Raw genomic sequence first — 19,581 nt, 5'->3', positions numbered from 1 at the left:
GACTTTGACTTACTCTTCAAGAAGAAAGATCTCACTCAGGTTGTGTGACAAGGGGGGGGGGGGGGGGGGGGGGGATTTAGAAACCAAATGTGCAACATGTGCTAAACCAAAGTACAGTGAATACAGTAATCTGCCTCGTGAAAAACATTCCTGAATTTCTGTGCAAACGGGACTATCATGAGAATAACAAGCATTTGAAGTGAAGCAGTGTTTCTCATTAACTACCCAGACTGTGGCAGCGCGCCACGCTCTAATTTGTCCCACCACAGTTTCACGATAAACCGGGAAAAAAAGTTTGCACTTCTCATGATAACATATAAAAGCTCTCTGACGTCGTTGTTTTGCAGTTTTGTGCCAACTGTCTGATAATAATTTATAATTCTGTTTTTCATCGTCCTTTTCAACTCGCATTTAAACCATTCTTCCTCTGTGAAAACCCAAGGAAGTTTTGCCATTTGTTTTTCCAAAAGAAAACGGTGGACCGTCACCTTTAAAAAACTTCAGTATAAACATTTATGGACTTGTTTAACAGTTACTGATGTGCTAATCTTGCGGCGAGTCTTCATTAGTTTGCTCTGCATCTTGTTTCAACTTGAGTCAACTCTGTAAACCACCTGGCAATACGGAATCACTTTGATCTATTTGCATTTTTCCTTTTTACTCTTAAAAAAACTTGTGTTCCTGAGAACTCGGACATCTCAAAGTTGAAAACAAATACTCTAAGGTATTAATTAGGACTGTACTGTGTAACTGCTGTGCAAACAAACACCACTGTAAATGCCAATGGCCAGGCAGTGGGAGCTGAGGTCCCTTAAACAATAAAAGAGGCATTTGAAGTAAAAGACACATGATACAGAGTACAGTTCAGCTGTTCTCTTGATCGTCTCCGTCAGCTACAAATGCGTGTCTGTTCAATAACAACAGAGGGCGCCATCTACCTTTCTTCAAATGGGCAGCTCCCTCAGAAATACCAAGCATGTCCAGACACCGGCCGTTCCTCGCTGCTGAGAAGCATATCTGAGGTATGTTAGGAAATCAGTACTGATCTTGGATACGGAGTTTGGAAAGTTTACATAACAGTTTGACCTGAGAACTGATTGTGGATAAGCTGTTAGAGCTCAGCTGTGCGGTCGTGACATGCTCGTATGGCTTCACCAGTACCTCTACCTTTTCAACAGACAAAAGTCAATGAAAATCGGGGTTCGGACATTTCCCAGAGTTTGGCGTGAACATATGACGAACGCACGCGTTGACAACAGCAGGGAATCGTCTGGAGCATTCAAGCGAGGGGTAGCACCTGGGTAGAGCGCCAGCTCGCTTGCTGTGAATCTTTCGGAGTTTTCCCTGTTGTATTCTCAATCTGACATTTTTCAAAAAGAATTTACTAAGGGGGCTGGAAGGAAAAGTTCCAGAAAATGTCCGGATCAAGATTTCTCACATGAAAAGTTCAGGAAAATGCCCAGGCTTCAGTGTCTGGGCAGCTCGAGATCTACAAAGGTCACACTGCGCTAAATTTAGCTTTTAATTATTTCTTTTCTTGAAAAGTGGTTTCACTTTTTCTGATAGACACCACCTATTTTAAGAAAACATTTTCATGTAGTTCATCATGTCTCGATGTTTACTGAGAGAGAGATAGTGGGTAGGGCCAGACAATGAATATTCCAAATCTGATTGCATAATCGAATTGAAAGAGACATTTGCTTGTGAACATTAAATATTCGATTGGGGATATTAAAAAAGCAGCACTACAGAGACCATCTGCCTCACACGTTCTCACGTAGGCCTGGAATGCTGCACAACGTGACAGACAGGAGTCACACAGTCACTTTCATTGATTGAAAGTGAATGTAGGTCAAGCTGAAACAGGCAAATAATTCAACAACAACCATGGGGTAATGATGACAGAGAGTTCGGGGGCCATAGGGAGTCTTTTCACATCTTAATTTAAGGGTTAGAGAAATAGTTGTGTAACAAAAAAATGCATCGTCGTCAAATGCTTCCGATCTAAGGGAATACTGTGATTTTACCTGACTTATAAATACTGGGTATAATTTGGCACGAGTGCAAAGATAATACCTGAGTTTCAGAACAATACTTCAGTCGTTGCAAAACGTTGAGGAATACGTATGTTTTTCCACAAATATCCTTCTTTTCCATTTGACAGAAGCCACATTTCGGACTTTTGTAAATGCTGTCTTCTGAACACAAGCGGTGCAGCATGTACACATCATGTCTACAATGCCGCTGCCCACGTCACTTCTCATCACACTTCCTCCGCATGAGGACAAAAATATCTGCACTCATTTGAGGAAACCCCTTTTTTATGAGATTGGGTCTCACTCGGATCACTGTTATCAAAGAGGATTACATCCGCAATGGGCACGACGGCATTTGTGTGGTAACATCATAGCATATGTCGGGTATTTACATCTTACTGGAAAGACAGTTCAAGTATTGCTGCTGAATAACCATTGTTTAAAAAAAGTGAGTTCATGTGACCTGATTTTGTTCTCGTGGCACAGCAGCGACTTGTCCAATCACTTGTGTCGAACACGGAGTGATGCCTGTTTTATGGTGCTGGAAAATGGAGCTGTCAGAAATAGTAATTGGAGCATGATCTGCACCAGCTCCCCCGTCATAATTAGGAGTCCCTCTGCGATTACACTGAGTGTGCTGCTGACGGGCACAGAGAGACGCTAGGTGGAGAGTTGTCCTTGGCAATATTCACCTGAAGTCATTATTAAAATGGCCGTTTTGAGTCAACCCAGATAGAATTTGCACATATATTATTTTCAAATAAACCAATTTGTGTAGCTTCATCTTGCTAAGCTATACCTAAAACATGTGTGGACTGTTGTATTGTATTTGTATTTACTACAGTTTGCAGTCATCACAGGTGAATCTAAATCTCTTTCCAGACCTTTGTCCAGGAGGGGTTCATCTATCCTGAAGATGCACGTTCATTTATATCTAAATTTTTTTGACAGTAAACAAATTTGAGTGAGTGTCAATGTGTTGTTTACAATTCAGAGATGCATGGTTTTGTTCCAATACCAAAGAAAGATTTTGGTTTCCCCATTCAGCCTTGCCGGCCGACCAATACAAATGAAGGAGACGAGTCTTCCATCGGGATCTGTGATTTGACTCAAGTGCGTGAGCCTGTGCAGAGATTTACAGATATTCCAAAAATAGAAAGTAATCAGGAAGAACATTTACTGAGCATGACATTTTTTTATTTTTCTGTGAAAGGAGGAATGGGATTCCTTTCTGACTGGAAGAATTTAATCAAGTTCTTTATATGATTTTATTCTGAATAGACCTTCACTGGACTGAAGGTTTCCTAGATTACATATCAGTGTGTGACTTTACATAACTTGAAACTGACGTCCTTTTTCCTCTTATTTTACTTTTTTTTATTTTACACACTATCTGGCATCAGGGACATAGTTTGCAGTGAGAAACTGTCATACTTTAGTCTCATGCATCATGGTGATAGGCATAACATAATGTATTGAATGTCTAATCAATAGATTAAGATTTGTCTTAAATAATGGAGCTAAGATTGTGAGTTGTAAACCTTGTCAGAAAATACTAAGAATGGCATCTACACATAGAAAAGCCTTCTGCATTAATTTCCCCTGAAAATCATTTAAAATGGTAGGTCATGCTGTTTTTCAGTGGAAAAGTTTTTTTTAGACTTGAACTGACAAAGTTAAGCTCACAGATATGCAAGTAGAACAATCTGATTTAACACACACATAATCTTTGACAATCAAAGTATTTGTATGATGCTGCTGAACTCTGAGATCGACAATCTTTACAAAGAGATACAAGGAAAGAAAAGAAAAAAGAAAATTGTTGTGTAATGATTGCAAAGGTTGGAGCCGTCAATCCAATTCTTCTCTAAAATGTATTTACTTCCCTCGCCATGGAAAAATATGAAGAATCAAAAGCAACTATTTTTACCTCCATGAGTTATCATGTTACAGCTAAGCAACACAGGGAAGTCTGTGTTTTACAAGATATAGCCATAGACAAATGAAATGAAACATTTGTAATAATGTTGTTATGATTACCAGAGAGCAATAATAGTGTCAGTGATCCGTGTCTCTTTTCAGTACGACACATTTATGCTCTGTGGACCAGAGTATCACAATTAGGGCTGCAACCAACAATTACGTTGAACATTTTTCATGATTATTTTCAGTTTATCCAATGATACACAATATCTGATGTTTTCAAATTGCTCGTCTTGTCCAATTTATAATCAAAAGACACAAAGACAAAATGTCCAAAATGTTGTCTTGGTCAAAAATCAATTTAACACGTCATTGTTACAGCTCGTATTACAATTACAAGACGCCCATGTTCTGTGAAATTCAGAATTTTTTTTTAAGGAAGAATGATTAAGAAAGAATTTGTTAGAGGAAGACGTTAAAAAAAGAACAGTTCCTGTCGCTTGCATAGATGCAGTCACAATCTGCAATTAGAAAAAAATCATGTGAATTCACATGGTTTGGGGAAGAACAATGACTGGTGGCCAGTAAAAGGAAAGAGGCCCTCTGGTTTGGACCAGAGGTAAGTAATTGGCAGCCCACTCGTGTATTACAAAGGCTTGTGGAGAAGCATATTACAATATGCGTTTCATGCAGACCTAAGCTTAGTGTGAAGATGGGTCCCTGTCATGTCATGGGCACAAAGACTATTGTGTAACAGAAATACGCTTTAAGACATCTCTCAACAAAAGCCTGCGGGGAGGGGTTTCACATTCAAGGACATTTTGATGGAGGCGTCTGAAAAAATGGGCCAACAGGACAAATTTGTGAATGTATGAACACATAAAATGGATATGTGTCATATGGGTGTAACAAAAGCAAATTTTGCGTTGAAAATGCATTTAAATTGTGACTGTCTTTTCAAAAGTCATCGCTGCTGTGGTAGCTTTAGTTCTGCTCTCTCAGCTATATGACCTTAAACTAAACAAAATGTACAGTACATGCATCAATGTTTCGTTCTACAAACACGTCATAACTCCTAAAAGTAAACTGGACATATAAGTCATTTATGTATTAGACAGAGTTTTAAAAATATTCGATTTTGTGTGCCATTGAGTCTGGGATGCGTCAAAACAAATTAAATTTCAAATCTGCCCACAACTTTGCCACCCTAACCCAATAAACTACTTCCTATAGCCACAGGCTGTGTTATTTCTTGAGGTTGATATTACGTTTTCACTGACTAGCACGGACACATCCTTTTCACATAGCCAACCAAAAAGAACTGAAGAAGAGGAAGCTCCAAATATTTAGTTTAGCACTATACACATGCTTGTTTCGGACACATCAAAATTGTCCTCCATGTTTTTTCCTGGCTTTCACCTTTGTTGCTCCAGATATTGTCCTACCCCTTAACCTGCTCTGCTTCTTACTGTCTCACTGCTTTGGTCGTGTCCTATGTAGAATCCAATGCATATTCTGACGGCTGAGATGTGGCTGCAGCTTCACTGAGTCTACATCTCTAAAAACAATCATTCATAAAGGCCACAAAAAGCAAAACTTGATGGGCAGGACTAACAATACATGAAACTAGAAAATGATGTGCTCTGCGCCTGTTCCGGGTATACATGGTACACAAAAGGCCAACGTGGCATTGCCCTGCTCTGTCAGCCAATAGATCTCAAACAGGAAGTTATTCTTTGTTTTTTCCCAAACAACCAGAGTAAAATTCCTTCCCAGAAATGTCCTTGACGCGACAAAACAAACAGGCAGTTGGGATTTTTAGGAAACAGTACTCCGTAGTTGGTGGGTGACCCTTGGTGATCTCTCAGTCCTCATCCCACCAGGTCCTGTGCTTATTTTGAAGTGTGGGATATTCGTGGCCCAGGACGGGGCAACGGCTGCTCCCATCCTGCCTTTCAAAATGGGACGGAAGCAGGTTAGAAATGTACACTGCTTACACAATGTGAGAAAAAGAGAATATTTATGGCGCAAAAACCTGTTGATGACATAACAGGCATGACCGAAACAATACCGCCTTAAGGTTAATGAGTTCTAAGCGCTTGAAAAATAAACCTAAACAAATTATTGCATTGAATTGAAGAAGCTTTGAGAGAAATGAAAAATCCTACTCCATATAAATATTTTGGCAAGAACTGTGGTTATTCATCAGGTAGAGTGCACAGTAAAACTAATATGGTTAACACAGTTCTGACAAAAACTTTTATATGAAACATTAACAGCTCAAGGTTATTTAGGTTCCATTTATGATCAGTAAGATAAGGTGGATTACATGAGCGGATTACACCCAAACGCCTGTAGTATCTCAAGATAAGGGAGCTAAAAATACCTCTTCTTGAAAACAGGATGCCTTTGTCTGACAACAAACATAATTTCAGAGGTGGGTGTTGGGATTTCCTACAAAAACTAATACTCAAATACCTTCTTACTTACTCAAAGTATCTCTGATTACAAGGAGGTATAATTTGAGCCTCTACAGTTTAAGAACAAGACAGCAGTGAACAACTCAATGTTTCTACTTTAAAAAACCTGTGAATATCTGATTCTGCATATTTACACGTTTGCGATAAAACGTCAAAGCTATGGAGGGAAATGCCTTGGATATTGTTTGGGATTCACACTTGCCAATAGCACCGAATGTGCATCACACCCCCGCGCCAGACTTGACTAGCAGCTCAACATCGGAACAAAAATCATGACAACAGCCTGCTCTGTCTAAGACTTCTTGCCACCAACTTAGCCCGTGCCTGTGGATTTAATCGTTGAATCAGACACCGAAAATCCTTGTGCGCCCGTCCGTCACTGGCAGAATTCATGGTCACAGAAAGGGAGTTAAAGAAAGAAAAAACAGGATGAGTCATCAAACATTTAAGGCAGTGTTACTATATTGTTCTTTTGTCATATATTTGCCACATACCAAGAGATAAATGAAGCATTAACACAGGGACAGGATTCAAAATGGGAAAATATATCTTCCATTTCATTGGGCCTTCTACAGAGCATTCATTATATCCCACAAATCAGGCCGTTATCTGCCAATTTATCAATGTCAGCCATTTACAGCACCATTTAGATGACATTTCGATAAGTTATTACAATTGAAAGAGGTTATTACATTACAAGCCAAGGTGACATGCCTATTTAAAAGGATGCAGTGCACAGAAGAGCACAAGTCAACTGCAATGCAAGCACTCATTTACTATTTATATAGAAAGTGAAGGACAAACTAATAATTGAAAGTTTACATTCTTATTATAATATAGCAAACAAAATGAAATTAATTTTCTCATTAGAAATTAAATGCCACGGCTCAAAGAGCACAATGGTCAATCATTTTCTGTTTTCCCACTTTTTACACTCACCATGGTGTCACTCTGAACTTTGGACCCATTTGGCAACATCTAGCAGTGATCTATTCAAAACTGAGCAGGCATAAAAAAAAACACTGCTCAAATGAACCATCCTGTTATTAAGTTGCGAGCCGGGTTGATCTTGCACAACAAATATAAAATCCTTAGTCAGGCTCCAGGTCAAATAATAGATTAGTGTGATTTAAAAAAACAAATGTGCAAAGAATAAGATAAATGTAACAGCTGTTAATTGATCTCTCCAATGAAAATATTTATAAGAAAACTCGCTTGCGGGACACCACAGTGGGCTCATCTTGACCCGAGAGGCCGACGTAAGAGAGGGAAAAGGGAGGGAGGAGCCTGGGAATGGTAACAATCCCAGGCTCTTGACGGATATCATGTCGGTGAAAAGGTAACAGGAGGAGGTGGCAACTCACAGCTGATGAGTGTAGACAAACATGCGTCACGCCGGTGGAAACAGGAAAAGAGAAAGCCCTGTGCAGTGGCACAGCATGAGAACCCCGGACACAAACACTCTGACTGCTCAGGTGTCAAATACAGCCTTCAGCAAGACACTGATAAATGGATCAGGTAAAATGACAGAGAGAAAGGTATTCTGTATTATTTCTGAAAGAAACAGCACACTCTTCTTTTTTGAAACAATATTGTTCAAGTTCATATCAGTACACAGTTTTTTTTTCTTGCAGAGATGTTTAAACACAATATCCTTTTATTGGCTAATGAAATTACTTGTTTAGATTGTTAATACTCCAGTTATGTCATCAATAAATTAACTGAATCACTCAAACTCTGAAAAACTGTGAATTTTGGTACAATATTCATGTTATATCTTTATATGGTTACACAGGCGGCAGGTGTTAACGCATTGGTGGCGGCTGCACAATACTATACTGCACTTAATGTGTTTTCAGTTTTTCTCACCAAACCTTGTCGGGAAATCAAATAAAAATATGTGAAATTGAATTTAATCAGTCCAGAATAGACCATATATAACTATCTGTTCAAACTGAAATATTTATGTTATTATTGCAAAGCTATTCAGTGTTTCTTTTATTCGCCAAATGTGGTGCACATAATAATACATTCATCTGCCCGACCAGCACAAAACAACCTCAAGGCCATACAGTTGGATCTACAACTCTCATAACTCAGCCTTTATGAAGGTGGGATGTATTGCAGGACTGTTAAGAAAAGATAACATTTATAAAAACTCGAGCACTTATCAGCTCTCATCTTAGTCCAATAAAAGTGTATTTTCTGGAGCTGACAGGTGTGTCTGCTGTCTAGTTCGTCTTTGTTCAACCAGTCCTCCTGCTGCAGCATCCATGTTGGTTCAGTTATGGAGGGATACAGTGGCCAGTCTAACTCCAGTTAGGTCATTTTCTCGTCATTTGCACACTCTGTGGCCTTCCTTTCCAAATTAAGCATGAACCGGCCTTAAAACTCTCGTTCCGAACGATGTGGGCTTGGGCCTGGGGGTCGGAGCCAGCAAACCAGTGGAACAGCCATTTTCCACCCCATTAATGACATAATGAGGTGAACACAAAGGGCTTAATATGATCACTTAGACCCTTTATGGCCAGGGCGTCCTGCTAAGACAGGGTCTAAAGAGCAGTAGCCATGGTACCCACAGCACACTGTCAATTACAACTCGTGTCAATCGGCACCTGCTGCCACCAAGAATCTTAACAAGATCTAGGTGCAGCCTTGAAGTTAAACATTGTATGGTCTGATTTTCTCATGAATGTTCATTTCAACTTGTAGATGTACAATTACATTTTTGAGGGGACAAACATCAGCTTCTGTAGACACAGAATAATTATAGATACCGCTTTTTTTCTCCTCTTTCATGACATTACCATGTGCCGCTATAATCAGTTGCTGTGAAGCAAATGAATGATCCGATCAATTAATCGATCAAGCACCTGCTAAGTCAGACAGATACGTACGCCTTCCATCTCACCATTACACTGGTTAGTAAGTCATTTTCATTTATATCACACAACTTGTGCTTCTGCGGTTAGAGAGGTAGAAAAAAAAAAGGACGAGTGCAAACAGGTTGGTTGCAAGAAAGGAGGCACCTGTTGCAATTTGGCAGCATTTTGGGGAGAGAGCTGGCAAACCTCCAATTACAGTTTCTCTTCGTTGCTAATGCACACTTAATGAAACTGGGAACCACTTGATCTTCATCATCATGTTCTTAGCACAGCAGAAGTCTACCCTTATAAACGCTCATTTATTGGGTTCACATATTTTGTATTACATCCTCCTCCAAAACAGTTAACACAGATCGCATACAAAGAGCCCAAACTCTATTGATTTAACTGTGCTAAACAAAAGTAAAACATCTATTCACAGCTGCAAAATCTCTAATCTTCAATCAGCAATCGGTCTTTATCCAACTATAAAAAGGTGCCACCTCTGTGTGCATGGTTTAAAGAAGCCAATGGTATGCAAGTAGTACATGTATGTACTACTACAGTGCAAAAGCTGTACCAGAGCAAATGTCCAACTGTGTCTAGTCTAGATGTTTATTGTTGGTCTTACATGTTATAGACAGTTAATGGGTAAAGACCTGCATACAAGAATCAAATGAACAAAACTTGATCTGTATTTGAACAGGGCATCTAAAAGTGTAAAGGGGCAGGTGCAGATCGCACATATAATAATGATGTTGCAGATAGCACAGGCTATATCCACGCTCCAATGCATACTGCCATTTATCGCCTGTACAAGGCAACAATTTACAAAATGTGCACCATGCTGTACTGACGAAGACTTGAACCCAGCGATTGAGACTCAAGTGAGGAGTAGAGTCATTTTCTCATAGTATACTCATACTATACAGCAGCTTCTGAACATTTTCAGTACACAATATTGCTGTCTGGTCCTCTGCTGCAGTTTGACAGGCATGACTGGTACAGACTGATAAAAAAAATTGTCTATAATACTGACAAAATTTTGACATGCTGTCTCTTCTGCTGTTTTTGGTGTGCACAGTGTGCGGGGGTGACTTCACAGAGAACAATCAGCAGGAGCATGGGAGAGTCCAAAGTGTCAAAAACAGACAAGAATTGTGCACTGTTCACTCAGAGGCAGCACAGAGCTGATGCAAATAGTTGGGAAATGACTGATAAAGTTAATTATCAGCACTATGTAAAGGGATTTTTATATATATCTATATATATATAGATATATATAGCAAGTTATAAATTTGTATTGCAAACATGTGACGGCACTGGGAAAGTATCACATCTTTCATCTCCCAGAGCATCACATGCTGAGCGTGCAGGAAAGACTGTAGCCACCCCCTCCCAACCCGGACAGAAACTTTTTTGAAAAGCGTCCCTCCGGCAGAAGGCTGCGGTCCATCAGGACCAAAAGCTCACGCCACAAGAACAGTGTTTTTTGCCTCTGCAGCCGGCCTTATCAACAAGAGTGAGAGACCCCCACTATTCTATTTACTATGTTTGTTATGCACAAATCACCAAACCTACTTAGTAATAAAAACACAATTCTGATTCTGAGGTTTGATTTTTCACACTCCTGTAAAGGATATTGTGGTGACTCAGCAGGGGTTTCAATCTCAGTGCCCACTAGCTAGTAAAAACAATCACTCCTTTGAACTTCACAATGACTTAGACCTTAGAATTGTATTGATCCCCACTTTAAGCACTCAATAATCCCACAGTATATCTTGGTAGAGCCTGAAAAGTAACTTACGGTCCACGGGGGGGACATTGATTAGTTTGTAAACGGGCGTCTGTCTGATGTGGGCGTGTTGTCAATTCGGCAGGTAGTGGTCTTTCCATTTGTTTTGAAAAAACATTATGAACGTGTTCATTTAATTCCCACTGTAATATAATTTTCAGATTACTACAACACCGACTTCAGGCGCAGTAATCGACACAAGTTCAAATGCACCGAATTAACACCAAGCAAAACCTTAATGTTAAACACTCCCATGGAAAAATTACCCTCTGTGTTGGTGTTCATTGAAAAAAAAAAATTTAACCATCTAGTCAGAGAATAACAGGGAACCTGACAATATACAACATGAGTCATCAGCCCTGGTTAAAATACAACTGCTTGAAGCTGGGGGTGGAGGATATCTCAAGCATACTCAATGCATTGCAGCTTTTTCTAGACAGAAAGAATCAGGGGACAGAGCCTGGAGAGAGCGAAAGATGTGGTGCCAAAGCAAAATTACATGTGTCGAGTTCAGAAACGGTAATAGGCAATAAAGAGGCAGAGACATTGGTTCCGAAAATATTGAACAAACAACAGTTATCTGCAAAAAATGTGCAGCAAAACCATTGCCACAAACAAGTAGCAGCACCACACAAAAAACATTTGCATTAAAGCATTCCTGTTAATGTGTTAATTACATTAATGTCTAACCTTAACTTTCTGTCAATAGTTAATATTTTTTTATGTTTAAGTCCATTTGTCTTATTATCATTGACATTATGAAGTAGTGGTCATAACAGTTGTGAGGTCTCTCACACTGAAAAAAATATATGAATAAATGAACCTCTAAGAAATAATAATAACAACAACATAAATACTAATTTAACGATACATCCTCCGTGGCTTCTGACACATAACAGTCATGGATCCATTCACAAGTGATTTGTGCTAAAAAAAAACTGCCTAAACTACAACCACTGACCGAGCCATTAACATGGAGTTGCAGGAATAATACGGCTCCATTATGTGTCTGTTTCTATTCTCAGAGATGCAGCCTCGAGTCAAAGACGGCTTGTTCTCTGTAGGTTTAATTTACATCACAATGCTGCTGTCCACCTGTTCCACCTCAGTGTTACGTTGACACCCACTCGAATGAAACGAAGCGCACTCCCTGTTCAGTGACCAAGCAACAGTGAAGCAGCAGCCACCGGTGCTTGGTCAGTATCTTTTTCAAATTACAACAGTGAAAGATTATACCATGGTGAAACTAACAGTGTTCAATCCAACACCCACACCCACACACACACACAACACATCGCATCCCTGCCGCTCTCCGTCAAACAGCGTGTATACATTTTCTTACCGTGTAAAGCCCAATCCTGCACAAGGCGAGGGAGAGCTGCATGTGCTCCGACATTGTGCTCACCAACAAGCGTAACCCCCGGCAACAAACAAGCCAAGCCTCTGGAGTAAGTGAATGGGCGGAGGAGGATCAGGAGTAGCTGAGCACAGCAGTGCCGGGTCAACAACACACGTCCAGCCCATCAACGAATCACTGTCAGTCGCCCATATCCACAAAAAGCCATTTTGTTTCAAGTCTGACACTCAACAGAAAAGCCGGTTTGAAAGGTTGTAGATGATTGGGACTGAGGGCAGCGTTGTGTTTACAACTATTCATGAGGATCAGCGGACAGACACAAGCTTGAGATTAGTTTGTGAGAATCTCTCTCTATCTCCACAGAGATTATGGGCTCAGTGACAACTAGGGATACAGAATAAGACTGAAATTGGATTAGTCACCATTACACACCCACACACTATTCCCATACTGTACAAAAAGCTTCATGAAGGATGAAAACCAGTGCTTTCTATGCACGGAAGGAGGATGATGGGATCGACCACTTGAGCTCACGGCGGTCGCGGGGGATTTCGGTGACTGTTGTGCAAGGCTTTGTCGGAAGTCTGTTCAGGGAGAAGTGAGTCATGTTTAAATAGCTTGTTTTGGTCAGCTCAGCTGTCTTAGAATAGTTGCTGCCCGAAATCTGCAGACAAACTGCAGGTGTATGGTTAACTGTAAAGCAATAAGACGTAGTGACAACCAATTAAACTATTGAATTATTTGAATGATGATATAGCCACAGATAACAAGCCTGTCAGTCTTAATCCAACAGGCCATCGATGAGCACCGGGAACATTCCCAACGCAGCAATGGGCCGGTGGATAACGACAAAAATAATAATAATAATGTACCGCTATTTTTCACCATCCTTGATTGTCTCATTTCCGTATGCTGCCGAGGCTCACTGCACTGGCTAATCACAACAAATCATTAGTTAGATCATTAGAAAAAACGTTGAGCTATGAAGCAATCTATACATATTCATAGATATATATACATATAGATAGATATAGATATAGATATATTAAGTACTTGACAATGAAAATATTGTGAAGCACTTTATGGTTTTATTCAAAGAAGACATATTACACTTTTTGAGTTTTTCCCTTTCCTCTATTGTGTTATTTTTTTTTTTTTTTTTAGTGTATTTAAAAAGTCTGCAAAGTTAAAAAGCCCAAAGTCTGCATTAAAGGGAGCCCCTCTCCCAAAAAGCCAGGTAAAGTGAGAGTGGAGGCCGTCACTTCCTAAATGCGCTGGAAGCAGTTGACCAATCACAACAGAGTGAGCCAGCTGGCCAATCAGAGCAGACTGGTCTTCATGGGGGGGGGGGGGGGCTTAAAGAGACAGGAGCTAAAACCACGACAGAGGCTGGAGAGAGGAGCTGCAGGAATGAACAGTATGAAGAAAACGTACGTGTTTTCTGAACATTAGAGTATTTAAACCTTTTCAAATTACTACCCAAATAAAAATTAGGAACCTGAATATGAGCATAATATGTCTCCTTTAATAGCATATAATAGTTCTATAGCACATCATTCAGTCTGACTTTAGGTCAACAAGATATGCCTATCTCAAAAACTCAAGTTACAGATAAAACTCTTATTAACCAACTGCAATTGTTTATGGCTTTTAGGGACTCACGATTATTTAAGTGAAAATAGAGTAGAATAATAAACCACTGACAGCAAATCCCTCCACAGATCCATGTCCATTATATTTGTTTTTCCAGCTTTGTAGGGAACGATACAATGGGGGTGGTTATGGCCAGAAAGAAGGCAAAGGAAAGGAAAGGAAATGCAATAAAAAATATGAATACAGTTCACTAATCCCTCATTAGACAAACGGCCCATCAACTTATGTGGATGTCAATACAAAAAGGAACTCAAAGTGCTCGTGCTTGATCACCATCATAGCATTATGAAGCCCCATAAATTTTCCCTTATCTCCCACAGCTACACTGATGCTGCTTTAGCCCAAGAAGATGCTGACTCATGAGCACTCTCCACAGACACAAGGCAATTACTGCAACGGACTAAACCAGCAGACACAAGAACCTGGCTGACATGCAGCTGGCATGTTAAAATCAGGGAACAGAAACTCAGGAATGCTGTTGTGCTCAGAGAGGAATTTCACATCACAGCCCGGAGGCTATGCAACTTGGTTAAAAAGGGTGGGTTCAAGGAACTCAGGACAACTTAAGTGACCACTCAAAGTAAATTATTAGCCTAATATTTGTTAAAATATTTTTTGTGAGATTGTGATGGTGTTTGGCGCTCTTATCTTCATACAGTAGGTCATATATGCTTGAGTTTGGCGGAGACGTCTGCTTGCACCAGCGAGATGTATGACACGGTCAGACAGGGGACAAATTGAGAGGAGGGAAAAAGTAACACCAGCCTTGTGTCCTATAAGCTAACAAGCTGTATACATGTGCTGCCAAGATCTTCCCATCAGCTCTATTTCCTGTTTTACAGTGGTGAGAGATCTCTCTGTTATGGCCTGCTATGTGTGCTTTTAGACAGGAGATCTGCTCTGAAATAGAGCTGGTCCGCCAAAAACTCACACAGGCTTCTAAGAAGACCATTTATTTTCATTAAAGGGGTTAAGACACGAAAGGGAAATAAGGGATCAAGTAAAACAGGTGCAAGACAGCAAGCGTAGTCCTTTCAAACTAACTGAAACAGGTGTCTGACAAAACTATTAATAGTAATGGCAGCTGAATAACTGCTTTCTCAGTTGATGTTTAGTGTATACCTCTTCTAGGTTCAGAAATATGAAATATGATATTCATATGGGGTTCAGCAACTCTTCAAAAAATTTAATTGTCAGCCCTAGTCATGTCCACAGCTTTTTCCAAAGTGCAATTGAAAGTTGTATTCTAAGCAATATGTAGCTAAGTCATACATAATCTGGCAATTGAGAATCTTTAGCCATCAGGCAGCGTTACTAAAAAATACTTTTAAAATAATGCATTCACAACAGTGGAAAATCCAATTGGTTTGGTGTTTTTGACATAATTTTAACTAAAGTGTAATGCAGATACTAATACGCAAATCCGCCACTTCATGGTGAAATATATCATATGAAATATATAAGTTTTCAGCAACAAAAATGCATTGAATTAAATCAAAATTAAACATTCAATCTTACTGTTCATCTTAAAAGTCAATGATCATAAAATTACATATATATTCAACTTTTCTTACACCATCCTTTGTTGCTAAAACTTAAAAAAAATAAATAAAGACTATTTATGTCCTTTTTGCCTAAAAAGTATTCCCCGACATTTTTCCTTCTGTTTATTTTTCCTGAACATGAGCCACATTAGTAGAGGTGTGGTCCAGCCTATTAGCAGATGGGCAGCGGTTATCCGTCACCCCCATCATTACCTCTGCCAAGGAGGTTGTGCGATTGGTTCGGTCCACCTGAAGGTCACCTCAAATAGCAAATGTTGTGTGTGAGATTGATAAAATAGCCTACAAGCGGTCGATCTACCAAGCTGAACACAAATAAGGCAATGAAGTGAGTATACATAAGATGGAAAGGCCCTTTAAGAGGAGTGTCTGCTACAGTAAACCTCACAATAACTCTGCATGCTTTTTCTTGAGAATTAAAAAAAGTGTAAGAATAGAGTCATAGTTTGGTTTTCTCCATTGGATGTCACTCACAACACGTTGGATGTGTCCTGTCTGGTGAAGTCTCTGGGGTCTGAGACTTGGACACACTTGTAATTTGGTAAGACTGTATCATGGCAACAGCCAGCAGTAAATTCCTCCAACGGGGCTGCCGTATTGTGTGGTCCTTTTTTTAACACTACACTGACCGGGCAGGAGTACAGTCTTCCAACAAGCTCCCAGCTGAAACAGAATCCTACACAGGCCAGACTTCTCATGTACCGCAGTCATCATCATAACTCAAACCACAGTTATTAGCCGGCATAATAATGTGCTTCGATGCCTGTTCATCCCAACCACATTTACAGGACAAAATATTTCCAAGTTCCTACCTATTAATAGGAAATCGAAAGAGACTGTTTTGGCCTGAGTTGTTGTGCCAGGTCTCCAGTATGGCACAGCAGGAAAGGAGGACCTGCGCCTATCGCGTGCCTGACCTCCAAGGACGGACAAGCTCTCTGCTCCGACAGTCCACATAGTTACAGCTGTGCTTTCCACACAAAAAAATTGTTTGTCACAGAAAATCTTAAATCTTTCAATCATGTAAGAGATCAGGCATGTGCATATTCTTAATTTAACTGAAAACATAATGGTGGTTGTGGCTTTTTACACTATTGCCACAACCGGTCTCAAATGATGTAACATGAATAAAGGCCTCCCTGTTCTTGTAGCACATCAAGCAGAGAAAGAGGAGACGGTGAAACCGATTTCATGCTGTTCATGTCACGAGGATGATTTGGGTTATTTTTTCTGGGGGGGGGGGGGTACCAGCAACTTTCAACTGACATGTCACCTAGTTTCCCAAAAATAAAAACTAATGTAGACTGTGGAACTTTGGCCTCCACTATTGTTCTCCACAAGATGTGTCACACGCAAAGACCAGAAGCTACAGACAAGCTCGATATTAATCAGTTTGCATTGACCATACACAGTTGTTCTGGTGCCAGTTTGACGAATGATAGGACTTCATTTAGTTTTGACTCGAGAAATGTCAGAGTGTGAAGCAGAAGTTCAAAGGTCCCAAAGCTTGGGAGGCCCATTATAAACAAGCTGATAACACTGGGTGGGCAAGTCCCTCTGTGTTTCACACCGTCACTCTTGTCTCCCCTCCACTTGTGATATGACAGCGCAATGTCTGTGTATTCTTTTTTCTCTTTTCATCCCCTCTCTCTGGCTCTATGAATTCCCAGGGGAAATTCTGGTACAACTTCCTCTCCATTGTTGCACATTGTTTCAGCAGCACCCATCCCATCCCTACAATGTGGGCAAAGGCCCAAAAACCCCATAATCTCCCAGGCCAAAGCCGGTGCACTGGTCTGAGCTGTAATCACCCTTTTGTTTCACAGGTATTCTTCACACTATGTAAGTAAGTAAGTAAAGTTTATTTGATACAGAACCTTTCACAGACCAGGTCACAAAGTGCTTGAAATAAAAGAATACAAGGGCATAAATTAAACAACAAAAGACACCGACAACAGGACATTTGTGGAAAACTAGACAAAGGCCAGTTTGAACAGGTGAGTTCTGAGCTTTTTCTTAAAAGCACTGACAGAACGTGCAGATTTCACGTGAGCCGAAAGAGCATTCCATAATGACGGAGCCATGGGGACAGTAAGTGAGTCCGGGTCCAAAGACCTAAGTGACCTGCTGGTGGTGTAGGGTAGCAGTAGGTCACAGGTGTATTCACAGGCTCTAGAAGTCAAAACAAAGACCGTAAAAATGAGTTCACAGCAGCATTTTTGGGACCATTTGTAAGCGGGGGAAAGAAGGGGATGATTCGCTGAGGGCAAGTGAAACGGGGAAACGGCAGTAATCCAAGTCTGGATGTAAATTCAAAATACAGGAGTGATCATTTCCAGTTCAGGCTTTGACACGGAATACGGGTGAGTTTTGCAATGTCTCCTCAATGAAAGGCACAGTAACACACCATCTCACATACGTCTTGACACCGACTTTCAACACACACACACACACACACACACACACACACACACACACACACACACACACTGCAGCCCCAACTCCTCAGCAGTAAACACAACAGTGTGTGTGTGTGTGTGTGTGTGTGTGTGTGTGTGTGTGTGTGTGTGTGTGTGTGTGTGTGTGTTTCCACACAAATACCACCACACTGCCTGACCAACTGTTCTCCAGGGGGTGTAGCTAGGTAAAGTGTTTCACATGTAAACAGACCAACCGGTTGGACCCAGCTCACACAGCTGGAGGTGGTGGAGGCTACAGCTGACACACACACACACACACACACACACACACACACATTAGCATCACAGGAGCGCCGGTCGTACTACGCCTCTTGTGTTGTTAATCCCCGGAGTTGCATCACTGTCTGACCGGGACCAGTGTGTGTGCTCGGGGGAAAGAAGCAGCAGCCGGACAATGTCCACTCACCAGATAATCCATGTACTATCGCTGACCCGGTCACCGCAGCGCGAACTGGTGTCGTGAGGAGGGAGAGCTCCGTCTTCAGCTCGAACGAGTCCCAACGAGATGTAACGGAGGAGGAGGAGGAGGGAGGGGAGGGGGTCGACCGCACGTCGCTTTGTATCCCCCGCCTTTATCAACAAGATATCAACAACAACAGAAAGCAGCCGTTCTGTGGAGGTTCCTCGCCGCCGCCTTCTTCTTCTTCTTCTTCTTCTTCGTCTTCTTCTTCTTCTTCTACTTCTTTTTCTTCTTCTACTTCTTCGCCAGTTTGTTTAAAAACCACGACGACGAGGGCCTTTCTCTCTCTCTCTCTCTCTCTCTCTCTCGGTCCGTGTGCTTTTTTTTTTTTTTGAAAAGCCCCTCGTCCGCCGGCTCACCAGGTTTTTCTTTTTGTCCTTTTTCTTTTTTCTTTTTTTTTGTATCACACAATATCAGCGGAGTGTGTCCGGTTGAGGAAGCGAGCGACGGCTCCGCCGCTACGTCACCTGTACGTCACGCACGTAGTCGCACGTAGCGTGGTCACGTGACCGAACACATGGAGGCAGTGACAGGAAATCGACGATCATCGAACGTGTTTGTGTTGCAATCAAATGTCCCCCGACAGATTTAATTTTTTTGCTATTATTATTATTATTAGTAGTAGTAGTAGTAGTATATTATTATTATTATTATTATTAGTAGTAGTAGTAGTAGTATTTTATTATTATTATTACTAGAATTGTTATTATTATCATTATTAGTAGTAGTAGTATTACTATTAATATTATTATTATATTATTATTATTTTTATTTAGATTTCATAGGCCCATAGTTTCACTGCTATTATAATTATTGTTGTTGTTGTGGTTGTCCATTATAATCAGTCCTCATTCAAATTTTATTTACCTTTCAAACAAATCGAATGCAAGTGCTTTATAGGCGATTGGCAAACACACAATGTTGAATTATGGAATTAGTACTAATGCATAACAAAAAAAATCAATGATTGA

At 40.5% G+C, this 19,581-nt stretch overlaps 1 protein-coding gene across 2 annotated transcripts in view; it reads right to left on the bottom strand.

Moving 5' to 3' along the window:
* The window catches only part of LOC118314643 (ADP-ribosylation factor-like protein 15), a 90,236-nt gene extending 71,164 nt beyond the window's left edge, over nucleotides 1-19,072 (bottom strand). The window contains exon 1 of one of the 2 annotated variants that reach the window (XM_035641225.2): nucleotides 18,557-19,072. In XM_035641225.2, the coding sequence (XP_035497118.1) occupies nucleotides 18,557-18,568 (12 nt within the window). In that variant the 5' untranslated portion in view covers nucleotides 18,569-19,072. Of the gene's footprint in view, nucleotides 1-12,440; nucleotides 12,584-18,556 lie in introns of those variants that run through there. The other variant, XM_035641223.2, reaches the window with a different exon arrangement.
* Nucleotides 19,073-19,581: the final 509 nt, after the last annotated feature.

Source organism: Scophthalmus maximus, chromosome 19 (genome assembly GCF_022379125.1).
Source record: "Scophthalmus maximus strain ysfricsl-2021 chromosome 19, ASM2237912v1, whole genome shotgun sequence".
NCBI lineage: Eukaryota > Metazoa > Chordata > Actinopteri > Pleuronectiformes > Scophthalmidae > Scophthalmus > Scophthalmus maximus.
This window is presented reverse-complemented; position numbering and strand designations above follow the sequence as displayed.